The following is a 27,828-nucleotide window of genomic DNA, read 5'->3' as shown; positions in this document are numbered from 1 at the left end:
GAGGGCAAGAGTATGATAACGGATCTAACATGAGCGGGAAGCACAAAGGTGTGTAAAGAAGAGTACATGAAATGAATCCCTGAGCTTTCTATACTCCATGTGTGGGTCATAGTCTAAATCTAGCGTTGTGTGATATGGTGAATTATTGCTCCAAAGCTGTATCCTTCTTTGGAGTGATACAACGCATCTACATTTTGTTTTCATCTTCTACCAAGCGATGGTAATTTTTTAAAGATAATGTAAAAGGGTTGACAATGAAACTGTTGTTACAAACACGTTGGAAAAGTCATGTTGAGAGTGTGAAGCTTATAATGGAGCAAACTGCCCAGATAAGAGAAGCATTACTTGATTTGGCAGAAACTATCGAAGATCCTAAAGTAAAGAGTGAAGCAGAGTCGTTGGCAACACATGAATTTCAGAATTTTGAGTTCTTACTTGGCATGGTAATCTAGTACAAGTTGTTGCATGCAGTCAATATTGTGAGTAAATTTCTTCAAACCGAATCCATGGATATTGATCATGCTATCGACCTATTGCAAGGACTTGTTTCATTTCTTGAAAATTATAGAGAAATTGGATTTGTCATTGCCATGGATGAAGCGACAAAAAAGGCAAAAGAAATGGGAATTGAAACTGTATTTATAGAAAAACGTATAATTCGAAGAAAAATAATTTGATGAAAACTGTAGTAATGAGTTAAAGCAATAAGCAGAAGACTCATTTAGAGTTGAGTACTTTATTTTTATAATTGATCAATTCAAAAAATATGGTGATATATTTGAATTTTTGTTTAATTTGAAGAGGTTAAGGAGTGCAACTTTATCAAGTTTGTTGAACTCTTGTGTGAATCTTGAGAAATATCTTGAACATGATGGGCTTTCGGACATTAGTGGAGATGATTTATGTTCGGAGACAAGCCTTGAAGATTTATTTATCAAATGAAGTAAAAAGAGTAATTGAAGTGTTACACTATTTGAAGACATTGGATATTTGTTTCTCAAATGCTTATATTGTTTACAAAATTTTGTTAACCGTACCGATTACAGCTGTATCTGCGGAAAGAAGTTTCTTGAAATTGAAGTTGATCAAGACTTATCTTCGATCAACTATGTCACAAGAAAGATTAAACGGGTTGGCTATGTTATCAATAGAAAAAGAAATGGTTGAGCAACTAAGTTATTCAGATTTGATTAATATTTTTGCCCCTAAAACAGCAAGACAAATATTATTTAACTAATTGTTTGAAATTTTTGGTTTGATGGTTTATAATATAAATTGTTTCTATGATATATTTCGTTGTTGTTTTAATGTTAGTTTTTTAAGTTAGCAATGAGTCGCATAATACACTTTTGAATTTTGTCATTGGGGGCTTAATTTTCATCGTTCGCCTCAGGGCCCATCAGATACAGGACCAGCTCTGATCCCCACCACCGGCTGCCACCGCCCTGAAAATCAGAGAGACCTATTTCAATTTTGCCCACAAAATCAACATAAAGAATAAATGTGTTTTAACCAAATACCCACTGCGTCACGGATAAACTCGTACTGGGTCAAGACTTTGACTAGGATGCCCATGGAAGCTGTGTAGTGTCTGTCGCCCATGATCGCAACTCGATTTAGCCCCTCTCTGGCTGCCTGTTAGCCCTTGACCTGACGCCAGTGTGGGGACTAGAAATTGAAGATAGAAAATTAACTTATCAACTAAGTTCATCGGGTAATTTTGGCTTGGACACTGGGATGTTAGATTCGTGGATTTCTAAGGATGAGGCTATACCCAGTTCGATGATGTCGCAAAAGCTGATGGTGCCTAATGACAATTCTATATTTTACCCTGATTATTTTGGGGATGGATTGGTTGCAAAGAAGAGGATTCCAACCTGCGAGAAGCATAAGCAGGTGATTTTGAAGCAAATAAACGATTTGTATAAAAGGGGATTGCCTGATAGTTGCGACAACAATGGCCGTGGCGGTGGTCGAGAGGAGGCGGTGCTTGGGACACCGAGTGGAAGTGAGAGTAGTATTTGGATTTGGATTTGATTTGCTTTTTGTTTTGTTTTTTTTTATAATTGTTGATGTAATACGAGAAATGTGTTTTGACCAAATTATCCTAGCCTTATTTTGGGGAAATTATAAAAAAAATTCATTACTAGGGTCAATTAACAGTTCTGGTGGTCAAACAAACGAAAATCGTCATTTTGGATGGACTTGGGAATTTTTTAAAGGTTAGGGATACTCGATGGCACAAATGAAAGGTTTGGATTAAATCTGATAATAAACGAAAAGTATGATACTTTAGCTGCAATTTTTCCCTACAAATATTACAGGCTACTAGAGCTTTTCGGAATAAACCTTTAAAGAATAAAAAAAATGTTAGATATTTTTATTATTTCTAAAATATAATAAATGATTTATAAGCAGAATTTATAATTACCATAATACATATGGATCACTATAATTTAAACAAACTCATTATTCATGAATCGACCCAAATGAGGTCGAACTGATTTAAACTCTAATTTAGTTCATGTTTGATTTTCATTATTTCATCAACATAATTTATTATTTGTCATTCTTTATTTTACATTTTTCTCATTATTATTTTACAGTACTCATTTTTAAATACACATTTTTCATTAAAATAATATTACACATAAATAAAAAAATTCCTTGTTTTTTTAATCACACATTTTTTATCAATAACTATTCCATAATACATTTTTTCAAACTAATGGGAATCAAACAATGCCTAAATTTTGTACTAATAAATTTTTGGAGAATGAGTGGTTAAAATTAAGTATGAAAAAAATCTTGAATTTATGTGTTAAATATTTTATTATGAAAATATTTTAGGCCTTGTTTGATTACACTATATTTTCCATGGAATTTGGAATTCGAATTCTAACTTCCACTTTTGGCCTGTTTGATTAATAAAATTTTCCAGGAAATTGATTTTCCACGATTTTCTAGGTACAAGTCGGTAAAGCATGAAATTCCACCTTTTATTTTCTCATGGGGTAGGTGGTTTTTGGAATTCCACCTTTTTTTTAAAATTGTTAGCAATGTGAACAAATTCTAGGAACAATTGTAAAAGAGGATAACCCTTAAATTGACAATTTTCATATAAAAAAAACTCAAACGAACATCAAAATATAGATGATTTTTGAATTTTTTTTTTGATTGACAATGAAAACAAATTCTAGAAATAATGGTAGAAGTGGATATTCCTTAAATTGACAATTTTCATGAAAAACAAAGTCAAACGAACACCAAAAGATACTTTTATTTCAACATTTTTCACCTAAAAATTTATACCAATCAAATATTATCAATTGACAATTTCTAGTAAAATAATTTCTAGGCATTCAATTATTTGGAATTCATTTTCTATCCATTGTAATTGAAAATGAATTTGAGAAAATTGAATTTCGAAAGAAATAATGGGAATCGACTTCACGTTCAATTTCTGTCCGCATTTTATCTCCGCAGCCCTTTAGCTTTGACGTAAATTCATTTTCGAGCACAAAATCCGACAGTACATTATTTTATCACGCCACCGCTTTATCCCCTTCTTCTCGTGCTCCTCTCTCTCTCTCTCTCTCTCTCTCTCTCTATCTGTATCTACACATTAGCTTCATTTCGAGCAACAATTTCAACCCCATGATAAAATCCCAACAACTATTCTCTTAAATCATGTTATAAAAGACCTATTAAATCATATCCGATTCAGTCCAAACTGTTTTCTTCTTGTATTTGCGAGGATGACGAGGAAGTGTTCGCATTGCAGCCACAACGGGCACAATTCTCGGACGTGTCCCAATCGAGGGGTGAAGCTGTTTGGAGTCCGATTGACTGATGAGTCGATCCGAAAGAGTGCGAGTATGGGGAACTTGACCCATTATATGAATGGTGGAACTGGGACTCCCCAAAACGGCGTTGCTCAAGATTCTACGGGCGAAACCCCAGATCACGCCTCCGGCGCTGCTGACGGCTATGCCTCCGATGACTTCGTTGCTGGGTCATCTTCCAGCCGAGAAAGGAAGAAAGGTTTAAATTCGAAGTCTTTTTCCCCTTAATTTTGTTTGTGTGGAAGTATGTAACTTTTTCGGAATAAACTTTTTTGTGATTATGTAAATGCTATATTTTGAGGGATACGTGGGGGAATGGTTGTTATTAATTAAAGTTCGGAATAAAATTGTTTCAGCACAAAAATTGGATTTCTGAAGAAATAGTTTATGCACAGAAAGGGGTATAAGGCTGCATTTGGTCATGCCTGCCTCCGTGTTTCCCATATGTAAATCTTTTTTTATGAAATAAGATGAGAATCTTTTTACCGAGATAGATCTACTATTTTTTTTTTAAAATAGTGGATCATTTGCATATCCAGATGCACATGCTGTTTTAAAAGTGTATTTGAACGTGTGAAACTGAACATTTTGTTGGAAATCTTTTGACGAATTAATGAAAGAACTGCTTGAACGAATTATTATTATTTCCTTTTGATCGAAGTTTATAATGTATTGCACTTACATGTACGTATCCAGCATCTGCTTTTGATTACAGGGAGATGGAAAGAAATATAAAAGAGTGAAAGGTTTTAGTTGAAAGTTATATGATCAATTTAGGATTTTTGGCCATATTGACACTGGACAGATGACCTTTTCTTTGGAGAAACAAAAACAAGAATACAAGATAGAAAACAGGCCAGTAGTTTGGTCATTGCATAATGTGAATTATCAGTAGATTTCTTATCTGTTTTGGTAGAAAACTAGAAATTTAAGAAGTGATAGACAAAGGCAGAGATATACGTGCACATACTATCTCCTGTGAATGGTTTGATTGAACATTACTTTCTGAGCTGGTTAACTAGAAATGTTTATATACAGTCACAAGCCATTGATTGACTGAAGTTAGCGGTATAAATCTTTTGCTTTATATACAATTTATCCGTTCTTCTTCTTCTTCATGCTGAATGCCTTCATGATTTTTTCTTGGTGGTTGTGAACAATATGTACAGTACTTGAATTTAATATCTGTAAATTCTGTGATTTTGATTTAACCAAATGAATAGGAACTTGGGAGACCGATAGTGGAGGTATACTAATCTGAAATGAGCTCTCAGAAAATGGATTTATTTTGTTGTAAAATTGAAAATCGTTTATAGAAATGTCAGCAGACCAACAGTGGAGTGAGTTATATATTTTATTGAGTATCTCAAGGCATGAAATATTGTAGAAGATCTTTATTATTTGCTTGCTAAGGCCTGATGGTTACTGAAAATTGGCTTTGCCTGCTAGTGTTATTGTTTGAAAATTTTTTCATAGGCTAAATAATGTAATTTTCACCCGTGAGGTTACTTTTGATGTATTGTCAAGCTTAGCCCTTGTTTGATTCCCATTTTGGGGTGAAGAATGCATTTTGAATTGTAGATTGATGTAGAATGTGTGGTTAAAAATTAAAGAAAAGTTTTGGTTTGCGTGTAATATTATTTTATTGAAGAATGTGTGGTTGAAAATGAGTTTTGAAAAAATGATTTTTTAAAAGAATTGGGCTCAAACAAGGGCTTAATATTGTTTTAAGTATTGGTATGTATGTTATTGAACATGCCTGTAAAATCGCTTTTTGGGCATCACTTGTTTGACATGCCATGCATGTCATCTCTGAAAATTCAGTTATTTTATTTTCAGGCATTCCATGGACTGAAGAGGAACATAGGATGTTTTTGCTTGGTTTGCAAAAGCTTGGCAAAGGTGATTGGCGAGGAATTGCACGAAATTTTGTTATCTCTAGATCGCCTACCCAGGTGGCTAGCCATGCCCAGAAATATTTTGTCAGGCAATGTAGTGTTTCTAGAAGAAAAAGACGTACCAGCCTCTTTGATATTGTGGTAGATGAAGTAAGCGCTCTCTTTTTCCCTGTGTAAAATGATTATGCTACCTAGCCATTTGGCATATCATTACTTAATCTGTGGTACAACAGAAACTTTACAGCAACAGATAAGGTTTCCGAATGAGTTGTGTCTATTTGTTTCTAACATGGGCAAATGTAATTGGAAATTACCCCTCCTATATAAGTGTAAACAACGTAAATGGGAATGTTCAAATAAGATAAAACACAGTTGTGATCTGGTTGGCCCTTCTGCTTGGAGAATTAAAATGTCTAAAATATCTAGTACTTGATTGCAATATGATATTCTATATGCTGTGAGCTGCTTCAGTCATTAACAGTACGCACTTTCACTTTATAGATGTTATCATTTTCCTTGTATTTTTGCAGTCGGTTGACACTCCAGTGATATCAAGAGATATTTCTGCAGTGGTGCCCCCAGAAGCTGAGATGCAGAGCAGCACCCACCCACCTCCTCCCGCTGCAGATGAAGAATGTGAATCGATGGAGTGTGCAAATTCCAATGACGGTGAAACCATGCTTCCTAAGTCAGTGGGCTCACAATACACTTACCCAGTTGTTTGTCCAGCTTATGTCGCTCCGTATTTTCCTCTGTCCTTTCCCTTTTTGCCGGGCTACAGTATGGAGCCAGTGAAGGAAGAAACCCATGAAGTGGTTAAGCCAACAGCTGTTCATTCAAAGAGCCTCATTAATGTTGATGAGCTGATAGGTATGTCAAAACTAAGCATAGGGGAATCCCTTGGTGATGCGGGAAAATCTACCCTCTCTCTTAAATTGGTTGAAGGCTCTACAAGGCCTTCTGCCTTCCATGCAAATCATGCTTCGGGAGGGTCACGCATGAACTCGAGCCACAGTCCTATCCGTGCTGTTTAAAAAGAAAAAAAAAATGCATTATCATCCAGAGTGCTCAAGAGATCTCCTGTTAATAGAAAGACAATAGAGTATAGAGCTTTGGGGTAAGTTACAGTTTTTATCTGTATAGTGTGTTTATAAATTTTGGATTTGGATATAATGTTCGTAAGTGGCAAAAACCTCTTGGTCGAACAATTCCTGCTTCCTAGCTTGATTTTCTGTTATATTCTACTTCTGAGATATTTATTCTGTGCATAGTTGGAGATCAAAATTTTATGATCACGACCTTTACTTCTAAGCTATCCTCTATGACAATTCATTAAAGATACTACATTAGGCATTCATTTAAAAAAAAAAAAAAATATTGCTGCATATTATTGCACAGTTGAGAGCAGTACAATTAGCGAACCGAAAGACTCGGCAGTACATTACGATCTGCTTCGTTTTGCTTCTATCCTGTTAGCGTCCTTTTACAAGTAACTGCTGGAAAAACTTACATATCCCTTTCCCAGCCTGTTCTTGAGGTCGACAAATTGATAACTCTTCGGCTCCTTTTCCGTGGAATTGTGATCTTGGTAAGAAATGGGTAATTTGCTGTATTTGTTAGGACCTTTAAGCTGGCTCATGCATTAACCCAAGTTGGGTATAGCTGCCCACTTATAGGAGGAAAACTAGACTTGACGATACATTTTGGCCTATTAGGTTTTTACAATTGGTGTGATGCCACGCATGAAAGAAGCATTGTAAATTGTTTGTTGATTAGTAGAACTCTCAAAGATATGCTTTGGGGATTTGATTTAGGAGTATGACTTCAAGATTATACTCACTGCAATTCTTGATGAGCAATATTTTTATCTAAAGTGTATTGTTTGAAGCATCATAACATGTTATGATTGATTTATGTCTAGACGTTTCTCCCATGAATTGTTCGTGATAATTCATAGTTTGAAGCTAAATGATCAAGTATTGACACAATCCCATCTTTGGGATAGGAGTCGTCATCGTGAGGACAAGAACAAGAACGAGAGAGCGAGGACGATATTTCTTATATGCACACGTGGTGAAGCTTTATGCTTAATTCCTAATTCAGTTTTTCTTGAACTGATTCCCAACCCTCAATCTTCTTAACAAATTATTTACCAAATATTGTTTGGGTAAATATATTACAATTAATGATCGTTAAAGCAAATAATACACCAATTTTATTAAAAATAAATAAATAAATAGAATGTAAGAGTGTAAATGATTAATTTCTTGTTTGGAAAAAAATAAAAATTCACTCTTGAGAAGAAAATATTTTTCTTAAAAACAAGAACAATTAGGCACATTTTCAAAAATTAGAAACTATTTTCAATAAAAATAAAAAATCAATCAAACACTTCAAAGTGAAATTTTTGAATGAAAAACTGATATTTTTCGTGAAAAATAAATGCAATTAAATACAACCTAGGACTTGAAATGCGGCCACGTCTTCAGCGAGTCTCTATCCAATCATTCCAATGGCACATTGCAATGTCATTGAATCAAACTCATCGGATTGACAAAATTGCCACGGACTTAAATCTTGAAGGATATATTGCATCTGCGGTTCCCACCCTATTGAAAATGAAACAAGTAGGTCTTCGATCTATATTTTTGGCTCAGTATCCAACCCTTTCAGTTTTCAAATATTTGAACCCCCTTGATTTTACCTTATGTTTAAATAGTAAATCAATTTTGTTAAATTTATGACTCTAATCTTATTTTTAATTTTACAAAAAATTATTATATATGAACAAAAATTAAAATTAAACTGGCCTAGCCTTCCATAGTCACCCACTCACCCCCACCTTTCAGTAACTTATATATAATTTTTATTTTTATTTCGTCTTTATATATAGTAAACGATAAAGGTAAAATATCTTTTTAATTAAAAATGTGAGTTTTAATCAAAGAAACAAAATTATGTTTTGGGGATTCGAGTGCCACAAAATAAAAAGGAGGAGACTTCATCCCGTAAACCAATAGGTTGAGGATCTACTTGATAAATTCCAATAGATTGAGGACCTAAACTGTAGTTTCCTGAAAATTGAAAATAAATCAGCGTAACATAGATGAAAATGCAGTAGAACAAAACCCTGCATAATAATGGTTATTTGATTTTTAGTTCTGCGATCTGCTAAGAATTCCGAGCTACGACTTCTACCTTTCTATGGCCGCTCCATTCTTTTCTACACATTTTCAACCTTTTGTTTATCAGGTAATCGATATATATAATATTGAATTTAGGATTTTAAATTTAGGATTATTATTGCGTTTGCAGTCAATAATTGTTGTTCCTTGTTTATTCAATGTTGTTGATCAAATGTGTGGTAAAATTGTAAGTGGTGAAATGAATTTACTGTTTTCTAGTCAGGGCTGTAAAGAATCAATTTTATAATTGTCGTCGTGTTTGAACTATGATGAGAACTCGTGAATGCTCTAGTTTATGGGCTGTGATCATTGCGTGCCTGAACTCAAACCTTTTTGAACTGTGGTTGAACTTTAACTTGCTCATGTGCCTGAATTTTGAATTTTCTAATTCCAATGCAACTCTTGCTCAAGAATACAAGTAATACGCGAGTTAGGCAAATATGAATTCCAGATTTTTGCCTTGTAATTTTTTACTTGCAAACTATGCATGAGGGAAGTTCAGGCCTCTTTGGAGGCATTTTAGTGCTATCCCAAAAGTTAAGAAACAAAGATTAGAAGGCGGCCTTGATTGTATATATAGTCTCCTTCTCTGATGCCTTTATATAGAAAGAGTTGTAACAACCTTCTCCAATACAATGAATCCACCTGAGAGGATAAGCAATATAATAGAAATAGCCTAACCACCTGAAGAAGATGACAAAATAGGAAGCCGTGTTATCTATACAGCAAAATAGTTTAGCAACTTTATTAACTATAAAGTCAATTAGTATCATCTTAACTTGCTAGTTGCTACTATTTCTGAGTTTACTGTCATGATTGTTCAAGGAGGTGTATATTGAATACTTTGTCTAATTTTATGCCCAAATGAGAGTAAGGCGCACTATTGTCACACAAACACTATTTGGAGTTCTAGTGGAAATTTTGAAAAAATTCAAACCAATATTTTACCAGCTTAATTAATTATAAGCCAGACCAGCTGTTTTAGCAATTACCACTAACTGATGTGAAGAGGAAGTAAGAGAAGAAGGAGACGAGTACATGAAATTTTTATTCCATAGGGCTACTGAGTAATTGTAATTTGCCATAATTTCTCACTATAGCATTCATTATGAAAATCAAGGAATGACAATAGGTCTCGCTAGTTGCTAATGTTACTAAATACTAAGTGAGCGTTTGTCATGTTTGTTCAACAATATGTAATATTCAGCACTGTCTAATTTATGCATAAATGAGACTAATGCGTATAATTGCATCACTAACACTATTTGGGGCTTTAGTGGAAATTCAGAAAAAAAAATTACTTGTCTGGGATTTAGATCCATAAATCTATGAACTTCAAGTTGTTTCTATCCTTTAATTGGCACCCAGCTTGTGAGAAGTTCAAATGTTTTGTCTAACCTGCATAACATTTAATATAAGAATAAATTAAAACCGTTTTGCTTTATATGGAATTTAATAGAAGAAGCATTTCTTTGTTTATTCTTACCTTAATTCTGTAATCATCTCCATGAGCAGTTTCTTTTTCTTTTCTGGAGTGGTTATCATCACTTGTAATTGTTTATGAAAATTATTTTATAGAGCCCACAAGACGCTGTTACACCTTTTCAGATCTTGGGCAGTGAAGCTCAGATAGTTCAGGTACTTACGAGTATTTTCTTTCTTGTTGCTGGAGGAAATTCTATTTTCTATCTAATTAAGGCTTCTTCCTCATTTTTTCTTCTCATTAGCTAATGTTGAAGCCTCAAGAGAAGGTGATTGGAAAGCCTGGTACGATAATTTTATTTGTTTCCTAATATGCAACCATTGGAATGATTGAAGCTTTCCCTTGATTCGTATGCTGATGCTCTATAGTTTTAGTTATCTAAAATTTCTAAAATTTCAACTCTGTGATTAGACATACTTATTTCTTTTGACTATGAAATACTATGAGCAGGTGGATGCCAATGAATCTTTTCGAGATATATGTAACGCCCCGACCCCTAGTGTATCGGAACGCTACTTACTTTACTTAGCTTAACTGGTGGTTTAGTAATAAGTGTATACGTTTTAGCGGAAGCTTATATCTTCGGATAATAATTTAAATAACAATACTTCAAATACTTTAAACAAAAACACTGAATCACTTTTCAAAACAACAAAATGTAATTTATTTGACGAAAACATAACTTGTTCTCGCATTCTGTGTTATTCAAAACTTTAAAGAAATAACAATGGAAAACATTTCATAAAAATAAATTCAAATCACTTATTCACCGGATTTTCATGGGCTCGTTGCATCACTCTCCATCTTCTCCTCCATCCATGCCTGAGGTAGAATTCCTTCAATCTGTAGAGATGGAATTAAACCCGTGAGTTGAAAAACCCAATAGGTGTCATAGGTGCATTCGTGATCAAGCTATACATTTCAAAATATTAACTTTAGAACTTTTCATACATGCCGTACCCGGAGGCACCATTTGACATACGAACATTTCTTCAACATAGAGGGGTATGCCGTACCGGAGTACCATTTGACATACAACCATTAACATAGAGTGATATGCCGTACCGGAGTACCATTTGACATACAAACATTAACATGAATTGAAACTTATAACTTAACATGATTAAACACATTGCTCTTCTACCTACCTTGATTGATGCTTTTGAAACTTTGAAAACTTGGATTGAAATTTTCGATTAAACTTGGACGTTGAAAGAAATGTACTCCTTGAATGTTTGAAAGCCGTTGAGAATTGATGCTTGAAAACACTTCTTAAACTTTTAGGAAAAATAGCTTTCCTCCCTCTCTTTTTCTCTCTTGGAAACTCTTTTTTTTAGTGTGTAAAAGCTCTTGCTTTTGGTGTGTGAAAAAATGAGTGAAATGAGGTCTCTATTTATAGGTAAATATTTCATAACTTAAAGCAAATGATGGGTCAAATTTCATTTAAAAGAGAAAACATGAGTGCCATTTAAGTTTGAGGTTAAATGTTTTAATTTAGTGGGGTTTTTATTGTCAAAAACGTGGGTGGCCCTTTGAGAAAATAATTAATGAAAATAAATATTTAAATTTTAGAAAAAAACGAGAATTTTCATTTCAGACAGTCTTGGTCGACCGGTTGTAGTCCAGTTGACACTGCACAACTTTTAGTGTTTCTATCGTAACTTCTTCTCCCGACATCCGATTGAGATAATTCAAAGTGCATTGGAAAGCTAACTCAAAGAGCTAAACTTTTATTTAGATATCATTTTCCAAATCGAACGTTTCCTATGTCGAAAATAGGTCTCAAATGAGAATAAAAATCTGAAGTATACTTTAGTTACCCAATATTCATATTTTAGTGCCACTAAGGTGTCTAGAATTATTTGGGGTTCTACAATTTACCCACTCTGAGAATGACTATTTGATGAAGATTGAGTTTTTAATTATCTTTTAGTTATTTTTTCTTTATTAAATAAATTCGAATTTTAATTCTGTTTATTTAGGATTAATTTTGAATATTAGGTCTTTTAATTTTAATCATTATCTATTAGTCATAGTAATTAACTAGATTTTTGTAATTATATATATTCTAGTTATTTCTTTAAATAAGGTTGTAAGCCATCATGACATTGAGGTTGTTTTGGAATAAATATTATAAACTTTGGAGTTTTTCAATTTCTTAAATTTTCGGGATTTGATATTAAAAAATCAACAAGTCCAAATTCTGTGTATTCTTGCGTGAATCAAAGTGTTTTTTATATCTATATTCTTAGGAATCAATAGAAATTAGAAGATGATCGTGTTGCGGCATTCCTTTAGAATCAACGGTATGCTGAATCTCTGTCTGGATTCTTAATGACAACTCACAGTGGCTAAGTTTCGTTTTGGATTTCTTTCTTTTCATGACCATAACAGATCAGCTCATTCACCTGTTTATGAATAACAGGAACAAGAGATGGGCTCTATTCAATTAAATTAAACCCACAATAAACTATTCTGTTTGTACAAATAAAAATGTAGGGAAGAGGATAAAATAAGAATTTGTACACCTTGAGTACGAGATGTTAAGTTCAGGAAAAAAGTGTGCATCCAAACAGATTCAACAATGATAAAATAGAAGTTATTTTGCTAAGATGGATCATGATAATTGGAATTGATTTTAATATTAAGTATCCCATGCAAACCTTAGCTTTTATTTACAAGACAGCATGCTTTTTTATTGTTCTTCACTGTAATTCAGAAATTGATTCACAGAAGGGGGAACATGGATGGTTTCAGTTAAAGTATGTGTTGCACTTGTAATATGAGGACAGGATAATGAAATCTTAGAATGGGTTGGGGGTGAAACTATATCAAATGGATGAATATTCGATTTTTTGAGGGATGAGAACCAGATCCTCAAGTCTAAGTTGTTTTGGGGGTAATGTGGCATTGGTTTCCTGGTCAATACGGTATGATCAGATTAGCTATTAAATTTTCCTTGTTACCATTTTTATTCAGTATGGTCATACCGTATTGTACATTCGTCAAATTTATGAATTAATAGAAAATATTGACATCTCATATGTAACATATATTCTTGATTATTTCTAACAACTTAAGCTTTTAAATCAAGCGATTTAATAGGGTAACAAAGCAAAGATCTTAGGTTCTAGTTTCACCTCACCCATTTCATTTAATTGTGTACGTGTTTGGCTCCGGCAGAATGGAAGGCATTGTGGAAGTTGAAGGTTCAAGAAAGATGACGGTTCTTGCTATGGAAAGTGGTGTGGCAGATTCCTCCCACTCGAGCCAGATTGGGGAAAAATGAACCTAGCGCATGTTGAAGAAAATATATCAATTATATACACATGCATTCATTTAAGCTTTTAGATTAAGTGGTTTAACAAATCCGTTTGCCTCCCAATCTTTAAATCTTCTGTATAAATGTTCACATTTTCATTAGAAATACATTAGGTGTCTTAAGAAGAGGGGCATATCGTTATAATCCACTTGAGATTAATAAATTTCCATTTTTAGTTTTTTACTTATTTGAAAAATATATGGAATTTTATGATGAACATTCTTATAAACCTTTTTCTACTATCACATCATTTTGAACATTCTGTAAATCAAAGGCTGATAGTGAAAAAGGGTTGGATGGAATCATAGATATTAAGATATCCTTAGAAGTGGATGAATCTTATGCACATAAAGCACAATAGCTGAAGAAAGAGTCTCTGTAAATGCATTAGGTGCCTTAAGTAGAAGGGCATATCATTATAATCCATTTGAGATTAATAAATTTCCATTTTGAGTTTTTAACTTATCTGAAAAATATATGGAATTTTAAGATGAACATTCTTATAAACCTTTTTCTACTACCACATCATTTTGAACATTCTGTAAATCAAAGGCTGATAGTGAAATAGGGTTGGATGGAATCATAGATATTAAGATATCCTTAGAAGTGGATGAATCTTATGCTCATAAAGCACAATAGCTGAAGAAAGAGTCTCTGTAAATGCATTAGGTGCCTTAAGTGGAAGGGCATATCATTATAATCCATTTGAGATTAATAAATTTCCATTTTGAGTTTTTAACTTATCTGAAAAATATATGGAATTTTATGATGAACATTCTTATAAACCTTTTTCTACTACCACATCATTTTGAACATTCTATAAATCAAAGGCTGATAATGAAATAGGGTTGGATGGAATCATAGAAATTAAGATATCCTTAGAAGCGGATGAATCTTATGCTCATAAAGCACAATGGCTGAAGAAAGAGTCTCTGTACTTTGTCTTATTCAGGAAGCTTGTCTAATCCAAGCTCTGTTGAATTTTAATTTAAGGATGAATAAGCTTTTAGGTGATTTAAATATGGTTAGTTCTTATGCTTTCACATAATTGTCTGTAGTTACCTACATTTGTTTTTCCACCTTTCAATTCTCGATTGTTTTTCTATTCACCCCTTTTATGTGCCTTCTGTGTCTGGATTTTTGCCAGGTACCATGTGCTATATGTCTGGGTCTGTCCAAATGGAAAATGTTTATGCACCTGAAAATGAAGCAGGTGTGTTGCAGTGGATTTTCGGAAAAAGTGTGACGAGCATAGTTCTCCATAATAAAGGTTCAGCTGATGGATTTGTCAGAATTGCTGCACCGTCTCTAGCAAGAATTATTCCAGATTGCATCATTATTCAGATATTGGTTCACTATGCAATTACATAAAGTATGATTAGATCTTATGAAAATGTTTCCTGTTTAATGTTACTGATCTACATTTCTTGTGCAGATTGACTTGGCAATTTTTGGCGGCGAAATGTTGTGCCAGGTATCAATCATTGGCGATCAAATTGTTCTGTATTTTGCTCAAAGTTTTGGTTCGATTTTATATTACGCCTTCCCCCACCCCCCAACTTTTCCTAGTTAACTGTCATTTTGATTGGAGTATGATTGTTAATATTGTTTTGTAGCCAGATGTATTTCTTTGTTCAATTAATGATGTCAAAATCAATAATACAGTTGATCCTAGGGCACGCAATGCTATTGCTAGTGCTGAGGTGGGAGGACAAGATTATTTGCTTTTTGTCCTTTACCCTATCATGAATATGGTTGTAAAAGTGAAATAGTTGATAATTAAGTCAGTTATATCTGCAGGGATTTTTGAGGCAGAAGATATCTGGTCAAGGACTTGCAATTTTAGTTGGGGGTGGTTCTGGTCTGTTTCATTAAATTGCTGTCACTGCTGTAAAATACTTTTTGGCTTTTGAGTAGAGCATTTGACATGGATATTAGGATGATGAAATATTGCATATTAAGCATATTAAGAGAACTTTGCTTGTAATTAGTGACAGGGTACATGATTGTGAGTTATACTTCCTTCTAAAAAGAATGTTACTAATTTAAACAAAAGAATGATTTCTCCTTCTGAATTCCTAAATGTATACACTGCGAGGCTAAACCCTCAAAGACAATAGATCTATCTTTGGATCTTTTCATGTAATTAAATAAGTTTAAGAGTTCTTCATACTCTTAAACCTTCTTATTAAATAAAACTTTCATGTTTTAGTCAATTCTTCATACATTTTCAGTTCTATATACAAATCATGTACGGACCTTTATAGAATTAATGGGATTAAAGTACCGTCAGGCAGTAGGCCGTCAAGGGAAGACAATCCAAAAAGATTCAACAAAGTGAGGCAAAGGAGTATACAGACAAAAAACGTAAGAAGAAGCCATCAATCTATACATACTGTAAGAAGGTTATGAGTTTTAGAATTTCTTTAAATTTGTTTAAAGCATGATTTCCATATGGATTCTACTGCTTACATAAAAATTTATATACTTTTCTTTAGATTATATACAATTTCATTATTATGGTTTTCTTCTTCCATAATTAATGATGACATTCAATATAATGTAGAATAAAAATTCTAACACTATATGTATAGTTTTGTAAAGCATCAAACGTGGAAAAGCTAGAATGGTTGTAGATTATTCTCAACTAAATAAAATAACTAAGACTGATGGATATTTAATTCCAAATATGCAAAGTCTTTTACAATTAATAAAAGGAAAGAAAATTTTTTCATCCTTTGATTGTAAATTAGGTTTTTGGCAAGTTATACTTGACCGAGAAGCTAAACATCTTATAGCTTTTAGTTGTCCACAAGGGCACTATCAATGGAAAGTAGTACCATTTGGCTTAAAACAAGCACCTGGTATCTTCTGTGTTCATATTGATGACATCTTAGTATTTTCAGATACTGAAGATGAATATGAAAATCATGTAATTATTGTTTTCCAAGAGGCAATAAATGTAGGAATTGTGCTATCTGAAAAGAAAGCAGAATTATTTAAAGAAAAAATTGGATATTTAGGTTTAGATATAGCCAATGGTTATGAACAACTTAAACCTCATATTCTAATTCATATTAATGAATTTCCAAATGAAATTCAAGATAAAAAAACAATTGATTAGATTTTTTGGATGTCTCACTTATGCAGAATCTTTTATTAAAGATTTGGGAAAAATGAGGACACCATTACAAAAGAAATTGAAAAAAGATTTTAAATGGATTTGGACTAAAGCGGATACTCTTTATGTTGGAAAAATCAAATCTAAAATAAAAATTTTACCATCATTATATCATCCAAAAGAAGGAGATAAAATGATAATTGAAACAGATGTATCCCAAGAACATTGGGGAGCAGTTCTAAAAGCTATTGATTTTCAAGATCAATCAGAAGAAAAATTATATGGATATACTTCTGGAACTTTTTCTAAAGCAGAAAGAAATTATCACATAAATGAAAAAGAAATTTTAGCTATGAAAAAGGCTATAACAAAGTTTAGACTTTATATAATTTCTGATAATTTTATTATTAGAACTGATTCAAGTACTTGTAATTCTTTTATGAAGAATAAGGTACATCCAGACTACAAACAAGGAAGATTGATCAGATGGCAGATGTGATTCAACCATTATGATTTCAAAATTGAAATCATTAAAGGGAAAAATAATTCTTTAGCTGATTCATTAACTAGAGAATTTGCATTCACAGGTAAAAATGACCAATATTGAAGAACAAATTGAAGAATTTCAAATGCAAATTGAGATGGAAGAAATTGAAATCTCAACAAGACAATAAGAGATAACAGTTTTGAAAAAGAAGTTAGAAAGACTTCTCGAAACATATGCTATTTCAACAGGGGAGAATTCTGCTCAAAAACCCCACAAAGAAACGAATAATAGCAGGAAAAAATCTTTCCAATCTACTATAAAAGGAGGACTTGAAGAAGAAGAAAGAAGGAGAAATTTTTAGAGAAAAATTTTCTTATTCTGAATTCCTAAATGTATACACTGCGAGGCTAAACCCTCAAAGACAATAGATCCATCTTTGGATCTTTTCATGTAATTAAATAAGTTTAAGAGTTCTTCTTACTCTTAAATCTTCTTATTGAATAAAACTTTCATGTTTTAGTCAATTCTTCATACATTTTCAGTTCTATATGCAAACTATGCACGGATCTTTACAGAATTAATGGGATTAAAGTGCCGTCAGACAGGAAGCTGTCAATGGAAGACAATCCAAAAGAATTCAACAAAGTGAGACAAAGGAGTATGCAGACAAAAAAACGTAAGAAGAAGCCATCAATCTATACATATTGTAAGAAGGTTATACGTTTTAGAATTTCTTTAAATTTATTTAAAGCATCATTTTCATATGGATTCTACTGCCTACATAAAAATTTATATACTTTTCTTTAGATTATATAAAATTTCTATACTTCCGTAATTCCCCTCAAATTGGTACCAGAGCCTTGGTATGAAGCAAATTCATAAAGAGGTAAAAATTTTAAGAAAATTAATCTATTTGATTAATGAAGACATTTCTGAAATAAAGAAAACAAGAAATAATTTAAACTGTTTTAAAACAATTCAGTACTTAAATAATTTAAATGAAGAATTAAAAGATGAAAGACAAGTTTTAAATGAAAGGTTAAAATACATAGGATATATTGCAGCATGATAGATTGTCATAATTGTAGTACACAAATACTTATATTTACTTCTGAATATGAAGTTTATATTTTTCATAAAAATAATTACAATTATTTGTTACAAACAAATAAACCAAGAAATAAAATTGTTAAAGCAAAATTGAATGAAATTGATGCTTTACAAAAATATACATATAGTGTTAGAATTTTTATTCTACATTATATTGAATGTCATCATTAATTATGGAAGAAGAAAACCATAATAATGAACAAATGGAACAAAATGATGAGATCTATGAACAGATTGAATCACAAGAAAATTTCTCAAAAGAAATTATGATTTCAGATAAAAAGCTTGCTCAAATATGCAAGACTAAACTTGCAATTGAATCAAAAGAAATCTTTTCTCAAATAGGTTTCTTAGATAAGTTCATGAAAAGGAATAAACATATATACTATGGTGTATCTCAAAAAGAGTTCGCTGTACGTATACATATGGTAAGATAGGAATATCCTTACTTACTGAACAAGACATAAATAATGCAAAACAAAAGATAGATCTTGATAATAGCAAGAATCTATGTTGGGTTACAATTGGAGTAGTTCATATTCAAATACGAAGTACTCTATCTGAAAAGATTCATCAACCCATATCTGTGTTTGATTGATGAAAGAATACAAAATCCCAATGAAGGATGTTTAGGATCTCTTGAAGGGAACCTAGCATGTGGAAAAATAATTTTTACAGTTTATCCAAGACTTTCAGTAAGTCTACATGATAAAAACTTTGATGGAATACTTTCTTTTATAAATAAGTATGGAAGAACAGATCTAGTTAAAGACATTAATGTACGTTTTTCAATATCATATCTTGTTAGTTATTCAATACATAACCAACATAATATGGCAATTGTTAAAAAACCAAAAGGAATAAAAATTGATCCTTTATTTTCAGATTATCTGAAACATAAGGAAACATAATTTGAATGGTTAATCCAACCATCCAGAAAATTTTTGGAAATTAATCTTGTTGACCAAAGACCTTTGATAAAAGAGCAAAGACCACTTCTAATTAGAAGTTCATCTTTGAATAAAAGAATACCTCCAAGATGGAAGGAAGAAAATGAAGCTGAAACAAGCAGAGATAGACAATTAAAAGAATTAAGAGATATAGTCAATGAAATGGTTAAAACTCTTTATGGAGAAGAATAAAATGTCTATTTCAGATATTTTGAAAGAAATAAAAACTTAAAAGATAGTATTGAAGAAATTAAGTTATATCTTAAAAATCTTCAAGAAAATACAGAAAGATCTATGGAAAAACATTCTACTATAATCATAGTTGGTGTTAAGAATGAAAACCCCTTACAAAAGAAAAATCCAAAAATTTCTTTAGGAATTTTTGAAAAAATTGAAGACATTCAACCAAATAAATCTGAAGGAAATTTTGATATAAAATTTTTAAATTAATATGTCAAAATTTAGAAAAAATCGTGAAAACATTTATGAGACTAGCAATGATTTAGGACTCTTAAATATACTTCTTTCATTTGAAAATGAAGAATTACAAAAAATTGAGAATATTGTTAGAAAGATTAATATTGAAAACAATGAAAATCTTATGACAATAAAGTCTGACACTGAGGAATCAAAACCAAATGAATCCTTAAGTGAAAATGAAGAAATCTCTGAATCTGAAGAAGAAATCGTGATTCATGAAAGATTCTTTACTAATAGGGAACCTAAAACAGAACAAGGAATTAGAATTGAAGAACCTTCTAGTTCTAATCCTATAGGAGATGGAAAAAGGGTTGAAGGAGATTATAATCCAAGACCAATTCCCACAAATGAAGAAACAAATCAGAATTTATTACAATCTGAATTTGTTCCAAAAAGAAATAATCAACAAGAAGTTACAATTCTAGATTTAGATTGTACACTTGAACCAGAAAAGATTATTGATGCACGGTACAGTCATTTAATGATAGCTATGATCATTAATAAAGAAATAATCAAACATGAAGCAAACTCATGGAATTATGTCCTAGCAACTACCAGAGGTAATACTAGATCATTTTTAGAAAAATTTGATTATAATGTAAAAAACACTATATGGGCAGATTCTCAATATAGTATACCACAATTTGTTAAAAGAATTGTTGAACAATTGTATAAACAATTTGCTGGACAAACTTATGAAGTTTTTAAAAGTAAAAGAACAACAATTGAAATTGCTGATGCACTTAATCACTTAGAGAAAATAAATCTATGTGATATGTGTCACTTTGAAAATTATGTTTGTGAATTTTTAAAGTATTTCTACATTTGTCCTGAAAACAAATAGAGTGAATTAACAGAAAAATTTATTAGGAAACTTCTTGAACCTTTTAATCATGAGGTAATGAAACTTTTTAATAATGCTATAAGTAAACAAGAAAATCATATTGATCCCAAACTCAATTTAAAGATTGATGGATCTTTAGGATTGGTTGTAACACTTACTAGAAATCTTCTTGCAAATAAATGTAAGTATTTTAGTAAGAGACAGTAAATAAGCAATTATTAAAAATCCAAAATTCTGTTGTAAAAATTATCTCAAGTAGAATTTCAGGACAATATGGATGTTTACCATCTAAGAAAAAAGAAAAGAAGAGAAAATCTTTTAAAAAGAAAAAATATACTTTTAAAAAATATAAAAAACCATATCAAGAAAAAAATTTTAGAAGGAAATTTTTTTTTAAAAATCCCAGGGAAGGGAATATCAAAAACAAAAAAATGGATAAAAAGAAATTTTTTCCTCAAAAGAAAAAGAATTGCAGATATTGGCTCTGTAATGAATCTGGACATTATGCAAATGAATGCCCAGCAAGACAAGGAAATGAAGAAAGAATTAAACTTCTTACTACATTTTAAAAACAAGGATTCTACCCAGTAGAAGATCCAAGTGATACAGAATTATTGTATTACTTAACTACAAAATCTGAATTTAGTTATTCAGAATCAACATCTGAAGATGAGCAATAGGAATATTACTAATCCAAATTCAATCTATGTACAAGTTTTGAAGGATATAGAAAAATAAATATTCATGCTTATGTAGATACTGGAGCATCAGTATGTACTGCAAGTAAATGGATAATACCAAAACAATTTTGGGTTACATCTGAAAAAATTTTAAACTTAAGATTGCAGATAAATCTGAAATTAAAGTTTCTAAAGTAGTAAAAGGATTGAACATTGAGATTAATGGATACCATAAATCCCAATGGAAAACTTTTCATTTCAAAGTACTAACAGTTTACCAATTGGAAACTGGAATTAATTTTATGATTGGAAATAACTTTTGTCAGTTATATCATCCATTCATAGAAGAAATTGAATCTATAAGTTTTACTCTTTTTGGTAAAAGATTATGGATTCCAAAACAAAGAAAAACATTGGCTATAAATGCTTTACAAGAAAAATTTTTGAATACAATGAAAATTGATAATAAAAAGAAGAATTTTAAAGAAATTCAAGGTGAAAATATTGCTAAAAAAAGTCATATTTTTATCAGTAATGAAGAAAAACAAAGTTTTAAAATAAATTCTCGAAGGGGAGAAATTTTAGAACTTTTAAATAAATGTTGTTCAGAAAATCCTTTAGACCCACAAAAGAATAAAGGAAATATGATAGCAACTATTGAATTACTTGATATTTGAGAGGACATTGCGGAAGTATAGAAATTGTATATAATCTAAAGAAATGTATACAAATTTTTATGTAGACAGTAGAATCCATATGGAAATCATGCTTTAAATAAATTTAAAGAAATTTTAAAACTCATAACCTTCTTACACTATGTATAGATTGATGGCTTCTTCTTACGTTCTCTGTCTGTATACTTCTTTGTCTCACTTTGTTGAATCTTTTTGGACTGTCTTCCCTTTACGGCCTCCTGCTTGACAGTACTTTAGTTCCATTGATTCTGTAAAGATTCGTACATTGTTTGTATATAGAACTGAAAAGGTATGAAGAATTGACTAAAACATGAAAGTTTTATTCAATAAGAAGGTTTAAGAGTATGAAGAACTCTTAAACTTATTTAATTACATGAAAAGATCCAAAGATGGATCTACTGTCTTTGAGGGTTTAGCCTCACAGTGTATACATTTAGGAATTCAGAATAAGAAAATTTTTCTCTAAAAATTTCTCCTTCTTTCCTCTTTTTCAAGTCCTCCTTTTATAGCAGATTGGAAAGATTCCTTCCTGCTATTATTCGTTTCTTTGTCACTATTAACAGTTTTTCTTTTGCTTTTGGCAAAAGTAATGATAAAGTGATATGACAATATTTTCGTCATTTTTCAAAGATACTTCCTCTTTTCAAAAAGCTGGTGGCAACTTTGTCAAAAGTTGGCAGATTTTTCAAAAAGCAGATTTCTTTCTGAAAATTAATCTGATCTATCCTCCTTAGTCTTGCTTTCGGTGGATGTCTTTTCAGTAGTGGATCCAGTCCCTCCACTTGTCTCTCCTTCAGTCTCTCAAAATAAATCTTCTGGAGAATTCTCTGTCTTTTTCTTCAAGCAAATGGCACTATTTGCATTCGTGATATTTGCGAAGACTCCGTTTCAAAGATTTGCAAAGACGTCCTTAGTAGTCTGCTGGTGAATTAGGCAAATTATAAAAATTATTTTCGAAATTGCAAAGAATTCTTATTCCATCACTTTGGATTGTTTTCCCCGTCTTGCTGGTGACCAAGATAAAATCTGTTGAGTAATTTATCTTGATTTTTGATTCATTGTTGAAAGATTTTAATCCAGTTAAAATCCCTTGGTATGAAAGATTTCTCTAATCTCTGAGTGTTAACTCATTAACACATTCATCGACCTTTCTTTGAATTGGTTTTTTCAGAAAAATTTTCGGCATCGTCTTGATTTGAATATGATGATATCCTTTGATAAGACATCCTTCCTTATCACAGAAAGGAATAGTACTGTTAATTTTTAGCATCATCTGCAAACTTTGATCTTTAATAACAATTCTTTTAATACTTTAATCAAATTGCTATCCAATTTTTGGATTTTTTCCATTGATTAACTTAGAATAATCATTTTGATTAATCCACAGTGAAAAACTGTCTGCACCATTGTTGGATTTGCACCTTCAAAAAAGATATATTGTCCAAATTTTTTATCAACTGTTCCATAATATCCTATTTCAGGGACAGATGGTCCAACAATTTTTGCTTCTTCCTCATATGTGAGAAAGTCTTCAAATGTAATTCCACTAAGAAAATGACTCTCTTGTGGTTTAGAAATTTTCCCAATTCTTTTGAATCTACTGGGAATAGATTTTGGTTCTTTTTGAGTTTCAACTGCATCTTTAAAAGATATCATTATAACCTTTTGGTTTGCATTTGGTGGATTAAAGAGTTGAGCTGGAAATCTAGGCCTCGCTCCCATTGAAGTTGGATTTTGACAATAGTTTGGTTTCAAATGAATATTGTCAAATTCAAATAGTTGTTTGTACGGCATTGGACTTTAGCCTTTTTCTTCGTGAAATTTGGCAAAAGCTTCTTGGGCTTCTGTATAAGTTTTAAAACTTTTGTGTTTGTAGTTTTTTTCCTTTCACAAGTGGTTCAACTTGTGCCCAATTTGTATAGAAACATTTTTGTGGTCCATTGAAGATCACATAAAATTTCTTTCCTGCCATTGAAGTATTTACACCAACCAATGATTGATTTTCTTCTTTTGTCAAAAAGATCGTTTCTCGTGACTTGACTTGAAGTATTTGGAGTTTCAGATTGATTGCAGCTTACAGTGATGTATCAACTCGACATGGTTGAGTTTTTCTCCCACCTCGGGAAAGTTGATGAGGACGTCATCTATTTTATTTATTTCTATTTATTTTTCGTTGGACTTTGTTTTAGTTTTGGATTCTTATTTATGTAATTGAGCTTGTATCGACCCAAGCCTGTTCTAGTTAAGTTTTTCTCTTTACTATTGAAACCTAATGTTCTATGTAACTTCATTAGTTCTGATGAATATGAATTATTGAGATTGGTTGTGGCGTCTCCTTCCTCTCCCTTCTCTTTTTCCCCTGAATTTCTGCTTCTTCTTTTGTTTCTTCCCCCATTCTCTCCGGTTTCTCCCCCTTTCTTGCTACCTTCTTCTTTATCCTGCATCACTAGGTCATGATTAGACCCTTTGCTAACGTATTATGCTTACCCTTAGTATCAAAAGGTGTTGAATTTGTGTCATGATCTAGGATAAGTATTTAGGGCTTTATTTGGGATCTTAAATAAAATTATTCTGTGTTTTAGAACAGAGATAATATTTAGTGCTTGTTTATCCATTTTTTGAGACAAACAAGGAGGAAAATATTGTTGTTCGAAATTATGCCAAAAATTGAGGATTTCATCTTTTTTAGGATTAACAGTAATAGGAGTATATCCATACCATATTGAAGAGTCCTTGGGAAGGCATCTCCATAGAATTAGCAATTGGATTACCACGTTATATTGTGCTAACCCTGTTCAAAACTAAGCTCCTCACCAGATACCCTTCTTTGGGTTGCGGCCAGACTGCAGTGAGGATTTCGCTGTTTGGGCACATAGTTTTCCATATCTGTATTCATTTTTTATGAAGATTAAATTGCTACATTCCAATCGTTGATTCAGACCATGAAATGAAGATTGAGGATGTTATGGGCTCAATTGGTTACAATTGGAAGTTAAAGGGCCAAAATTGTAAGATAAAATGACTTAAAGTATCAAGAATAGAATTTGAAGACTAAAATGTAGTTTGAAAGATTTTATAACTGGGTGAATGCTCAGTTTATAAATCTGAGCGACCACCGACTAATGAAATAAAAAACAATGACTTCAAACTTGGCTTGGGTGAGTGCCCCCTTTCCTACTAGCGCAACAATACAAGCCAAAATCTCAGTTCGCGACCTGTTTCATTTTTCATTCCAAATTCTACATGGAAACCACTTTCTTACATGATTTTTAAACTAATGTCACCTCTATAAATACAAAATATGGATAGCCAATATAAAGGACCTCTCCAAAAAAAATGAAGGTGATTTTCGTTCCACTGTCGATGAGGAAGAATGGAGACAAAGAATTGGGATCCATTGCGGTGACCGACGATGTAGAGGAGGATCTAAAGCTCACGATCAAGGACCACAAGGCCAGATTTCTGCTTCTTTTTTGCCTATGCCTTTGTGGATATCATGTAGAGAATACAAAGACTGTGTTCTCTTCATCAGAACTGACTAATCAGTCGACGAAAAATTAAACACTGAAATGGAGTCGACCCTGAAGGTTCCTTTTCAACTCTCAAATTTCTACTTTTTTTAATTTCTATCCGTTTGTTTTTCTTTAAGACTTTTAACGATTTGATTATTTTTCAGTACAGGAATCCAGCTAACGAGTGTTGCCTCTGCGAGAGCTTCTGCTGTTGAAGAGGCTGCTGCAATCAAGGTTCAGTCTGTTTTTCGTGGGTACTTGGTATTACCTATTTATCCATCATTCATTTCTATTTATTTATATAACTGATTATAAACACTTCCAAAACATACTTCGTTTCTTTTTCAGTTTTCATTTTTCTTTTTATTGTAGTTTTCCTTCACTGGCTTTTCTAATGATATGTGCTTTCTAGAATCCATCCAACAATCATGGCTAATTGAAAGCATATTGACCGACTTAGCTTGTTATGTGTACGTGGTTTATAGCAGAGTAGACCTCGAGCTATTATGCCTGATTTGCACATTTTTGACTGACTTGTTCCTGAGAAAATGTAAAGTGTAGACTGTATGTAAATTCGTTGTGTTGCAAAGCACCAGATTTCATCTCGTCAACTTTTAACGCCCAAAATTCCATGTTAATCAGTTATTGTTTGCTTTTATTTTATTTTATTTATTTATATTTTTTTTTTTGGCAATTTCAATTTGTTCTGTAACCTAAAACATTTCTGCAAGATGTACAGTAACGTGTTCGTTTTTAACATACAATAAGCCAATCACGGCATTGAACCCTCGTATTTTTAACTATATTTCTTCACATGCAGGGTGAAAATCTGGTAACTGCTGTTCTAACTGGACCTGGTATTGTCTTTATTCAAAGTATGCCCTTCCATCGGCTTTCTCAGCGCATTGCTAGGTAAATTTCTCCTAAAGCATCACATTTCATTCTTTTTCACTGTCCCTCTACACATTGATCTCCTAAAGCATCAAATTTCATTCTTTTTCACTGTCCCTCTACACATTGATCCACGGTAAGGTTGATGAAGACGATTAATTACTGTTTTACAGGTCCGTTACATCTCCAAACATGAGGGAAAATCCGAAGTTTTTCCTTCAGATAGCAATCTTCTTCTTCCTAGCTTATGTTGTTATTTTGTCATCGCTAATCTTGACCGGTATATAACATTTTCTTTTCTTCATTTAAGGGTTGTTTGACAAAGCTTTTGATAAAAAAAGATAAAAATAAAAATTTAGCAGATTTTGATAAAAATTGATAACATGAGTGGTTAAAATTAACTCTTGGCTTTGATCTCAACTTTTTAAGCTACACCAAACAATCACTTCATTTCTTTACAATTTAATTGATGCTTTTTTACCTTCTCTGCCCCTTTGTGCACATCTGCATCAGTTTTAAGATATAAAATAGAGGAAAACAGGGTTATATTAGTTTCAGATGAGGATGTATCATGATTGAATTGTGAAGATTAATAGTTTTCCAGTGTGAAAAGGAGTAGATTGCAGCGGACAATACTAAGCGAGATAAAGCAGTAAAAATTTTGTTATTATATTATCTAGTCTTGTTGTATATTGTGTAACAAACATGCATTAAATAAATAAATGTTTGGATTGGCTTAACTTATAATTAAGTTGATCAAACTTTAATTTTAACTTATATTTTGTAGGATTCACAACTATGCACAATTATTGTTCATTTATTATTTACACATTCCGTTGGACTCTTGAGATTTTTACCTCTTGTTTTTATTACTTATAAGTTAAGCCAATCTAAACCTGCATCAAGTGTCCTTGCAATTTAAAACCTGAACGACTATTTTGTGAACAAAAATAATACTTGTACAGTTGTACAGATAAATTGCATGAATAGTTTTACAGGTGTTGTCATGGCAGCATTTGATTGACTATTTTAACTTTATTTTTTGTTCAAAATTCAACGAAATATTGTCACGTGACATTTTGTAAACCCATTTATGCAATGTTTGTGCGCATGTTGCATTGTTATTTTTGAGAAGTCCTCCTGATATGTCAATTTTGGGGTAAAGGTCATTGGAAACAACCCAACTTTGAGCTAATTCTCAATTGGGTCACTCAACTTTTAAGTCTCAATCAAATTATTAAATTTTCAATTTATTTCAAATTCAGTCACTTTGTTAGATGTTAATGTAATTGATTGGATTTGCCAATGTGGACGTTAAAATTGGA

The 27,828-nt window shown here is 32.0% G+C and overlaps 2 protein-coding genes across 10 annotated transcripts; both read left to right on the top strand.

The window, feature by feature from the left end:
- The first annotated feature begins 3,533 nt into the window (after positions 1–3,533).
- On the top strand, positions 3,534–7,038 carry LOC111381155 (transcription factor MYBS3-like). 2 transcript variants are annotated; one of them, XM_023004900.1, is made up of 3 exons: positions 3,534–4,044; positions 5,670–5,893; positions 6,274–7,038. In XM_023004900.1, the coding sequence occupies exons 1-3, from the start codon at positions 3,759–3,761 to the stop codon at positions 6,775–6,777; spliced, it is 1,014 nt and encodes a 337-aa protein (XP_022860668.1). In that variant the 5' UTR covers positions 3,534–3,758; the 3' UTR covers positions 6,778–7,038. The 2 variants fall into 2 exon arrangements, with proteins under 2 accessions (XP_022860668.1, XP_022860669.1); XM_023004901.1 differs by having other exon boundaries at positions 3,537–4,044; positions 5,685–5,893.
- Positions 7,039–8,856: 1,818 nt separating this feature from the next.
- On the top strand, positions 8,857–27,243 carry LOC111381154. 8 transcript variants are annotated; one of them, XR_002700282.1, is made up of 10 exons: positions 8,857–8,995; positions 10,507–10,566; positions 10,656–10,695; positions 14,881–15,092; positions 15,169–15,207; positions 15,350–15,436; positions 15,534–15,594; positions 16,027–16,138; positions 26,433–26,524; positions 26,677–26,767. XR_002700282.1 is itself a non-coding variant. In XM_023004898.1 (10 exons), the coding sequence occupies exons 1-10, from the start codon at positions 8,948–8,950 to the stop codon at positions 26,789–26,791; spliced, it is 843 nt and encodes a 280-aa protein (XP_022860666.1). In that variant the 5' UTR covers positions 8,857–8,947; the 3' UTR covers positions 26,792–27,243. The 8 variants fall into 8 exon arrangements, 4 of the variants coding, with proteins under 4 accessions (XP_022860666.1, XP_022860664.1, XP_022860667.1 ...); XR_002700281.1 differs by lacking the exon at positions 26,677–26,767 and adding an exon at positions 17,442–18,017 and having other exon boundaries at positions 16,027–16,100; positions 26,433–26,520; XR_002700280.1 differs by lacking the exon at positions 26,677–26,767 and adding an exon at positions 17,442–18,047 and having other exon boundaries at positions 16,027–16,100; positions 26,433–26,490.
- The last annotated feature ends 585 nt before the right edge of the window (positions 27,244–27,828 follow it).

This window comes from Olea europaea, unplaced genomic scaffold, assembly GCF_002742605.1.
Source record: "Olea europaea var. sylvestris unplaced genomic scaffold, O_europaea_v1 scaffold2262, whole genome shotgun sequence".
Classification (NCBI taxonomy): Eukaryota; Viridiplantae; Streptophyta; class Magnoliopsida; order Lamiales; family Oleaceae; genus Olea; species Olea europaea.
Note: the sequence above shows the minus strand (reverse complement) of the source record. Positions and strands in the feature narration are given on the sequence as shown.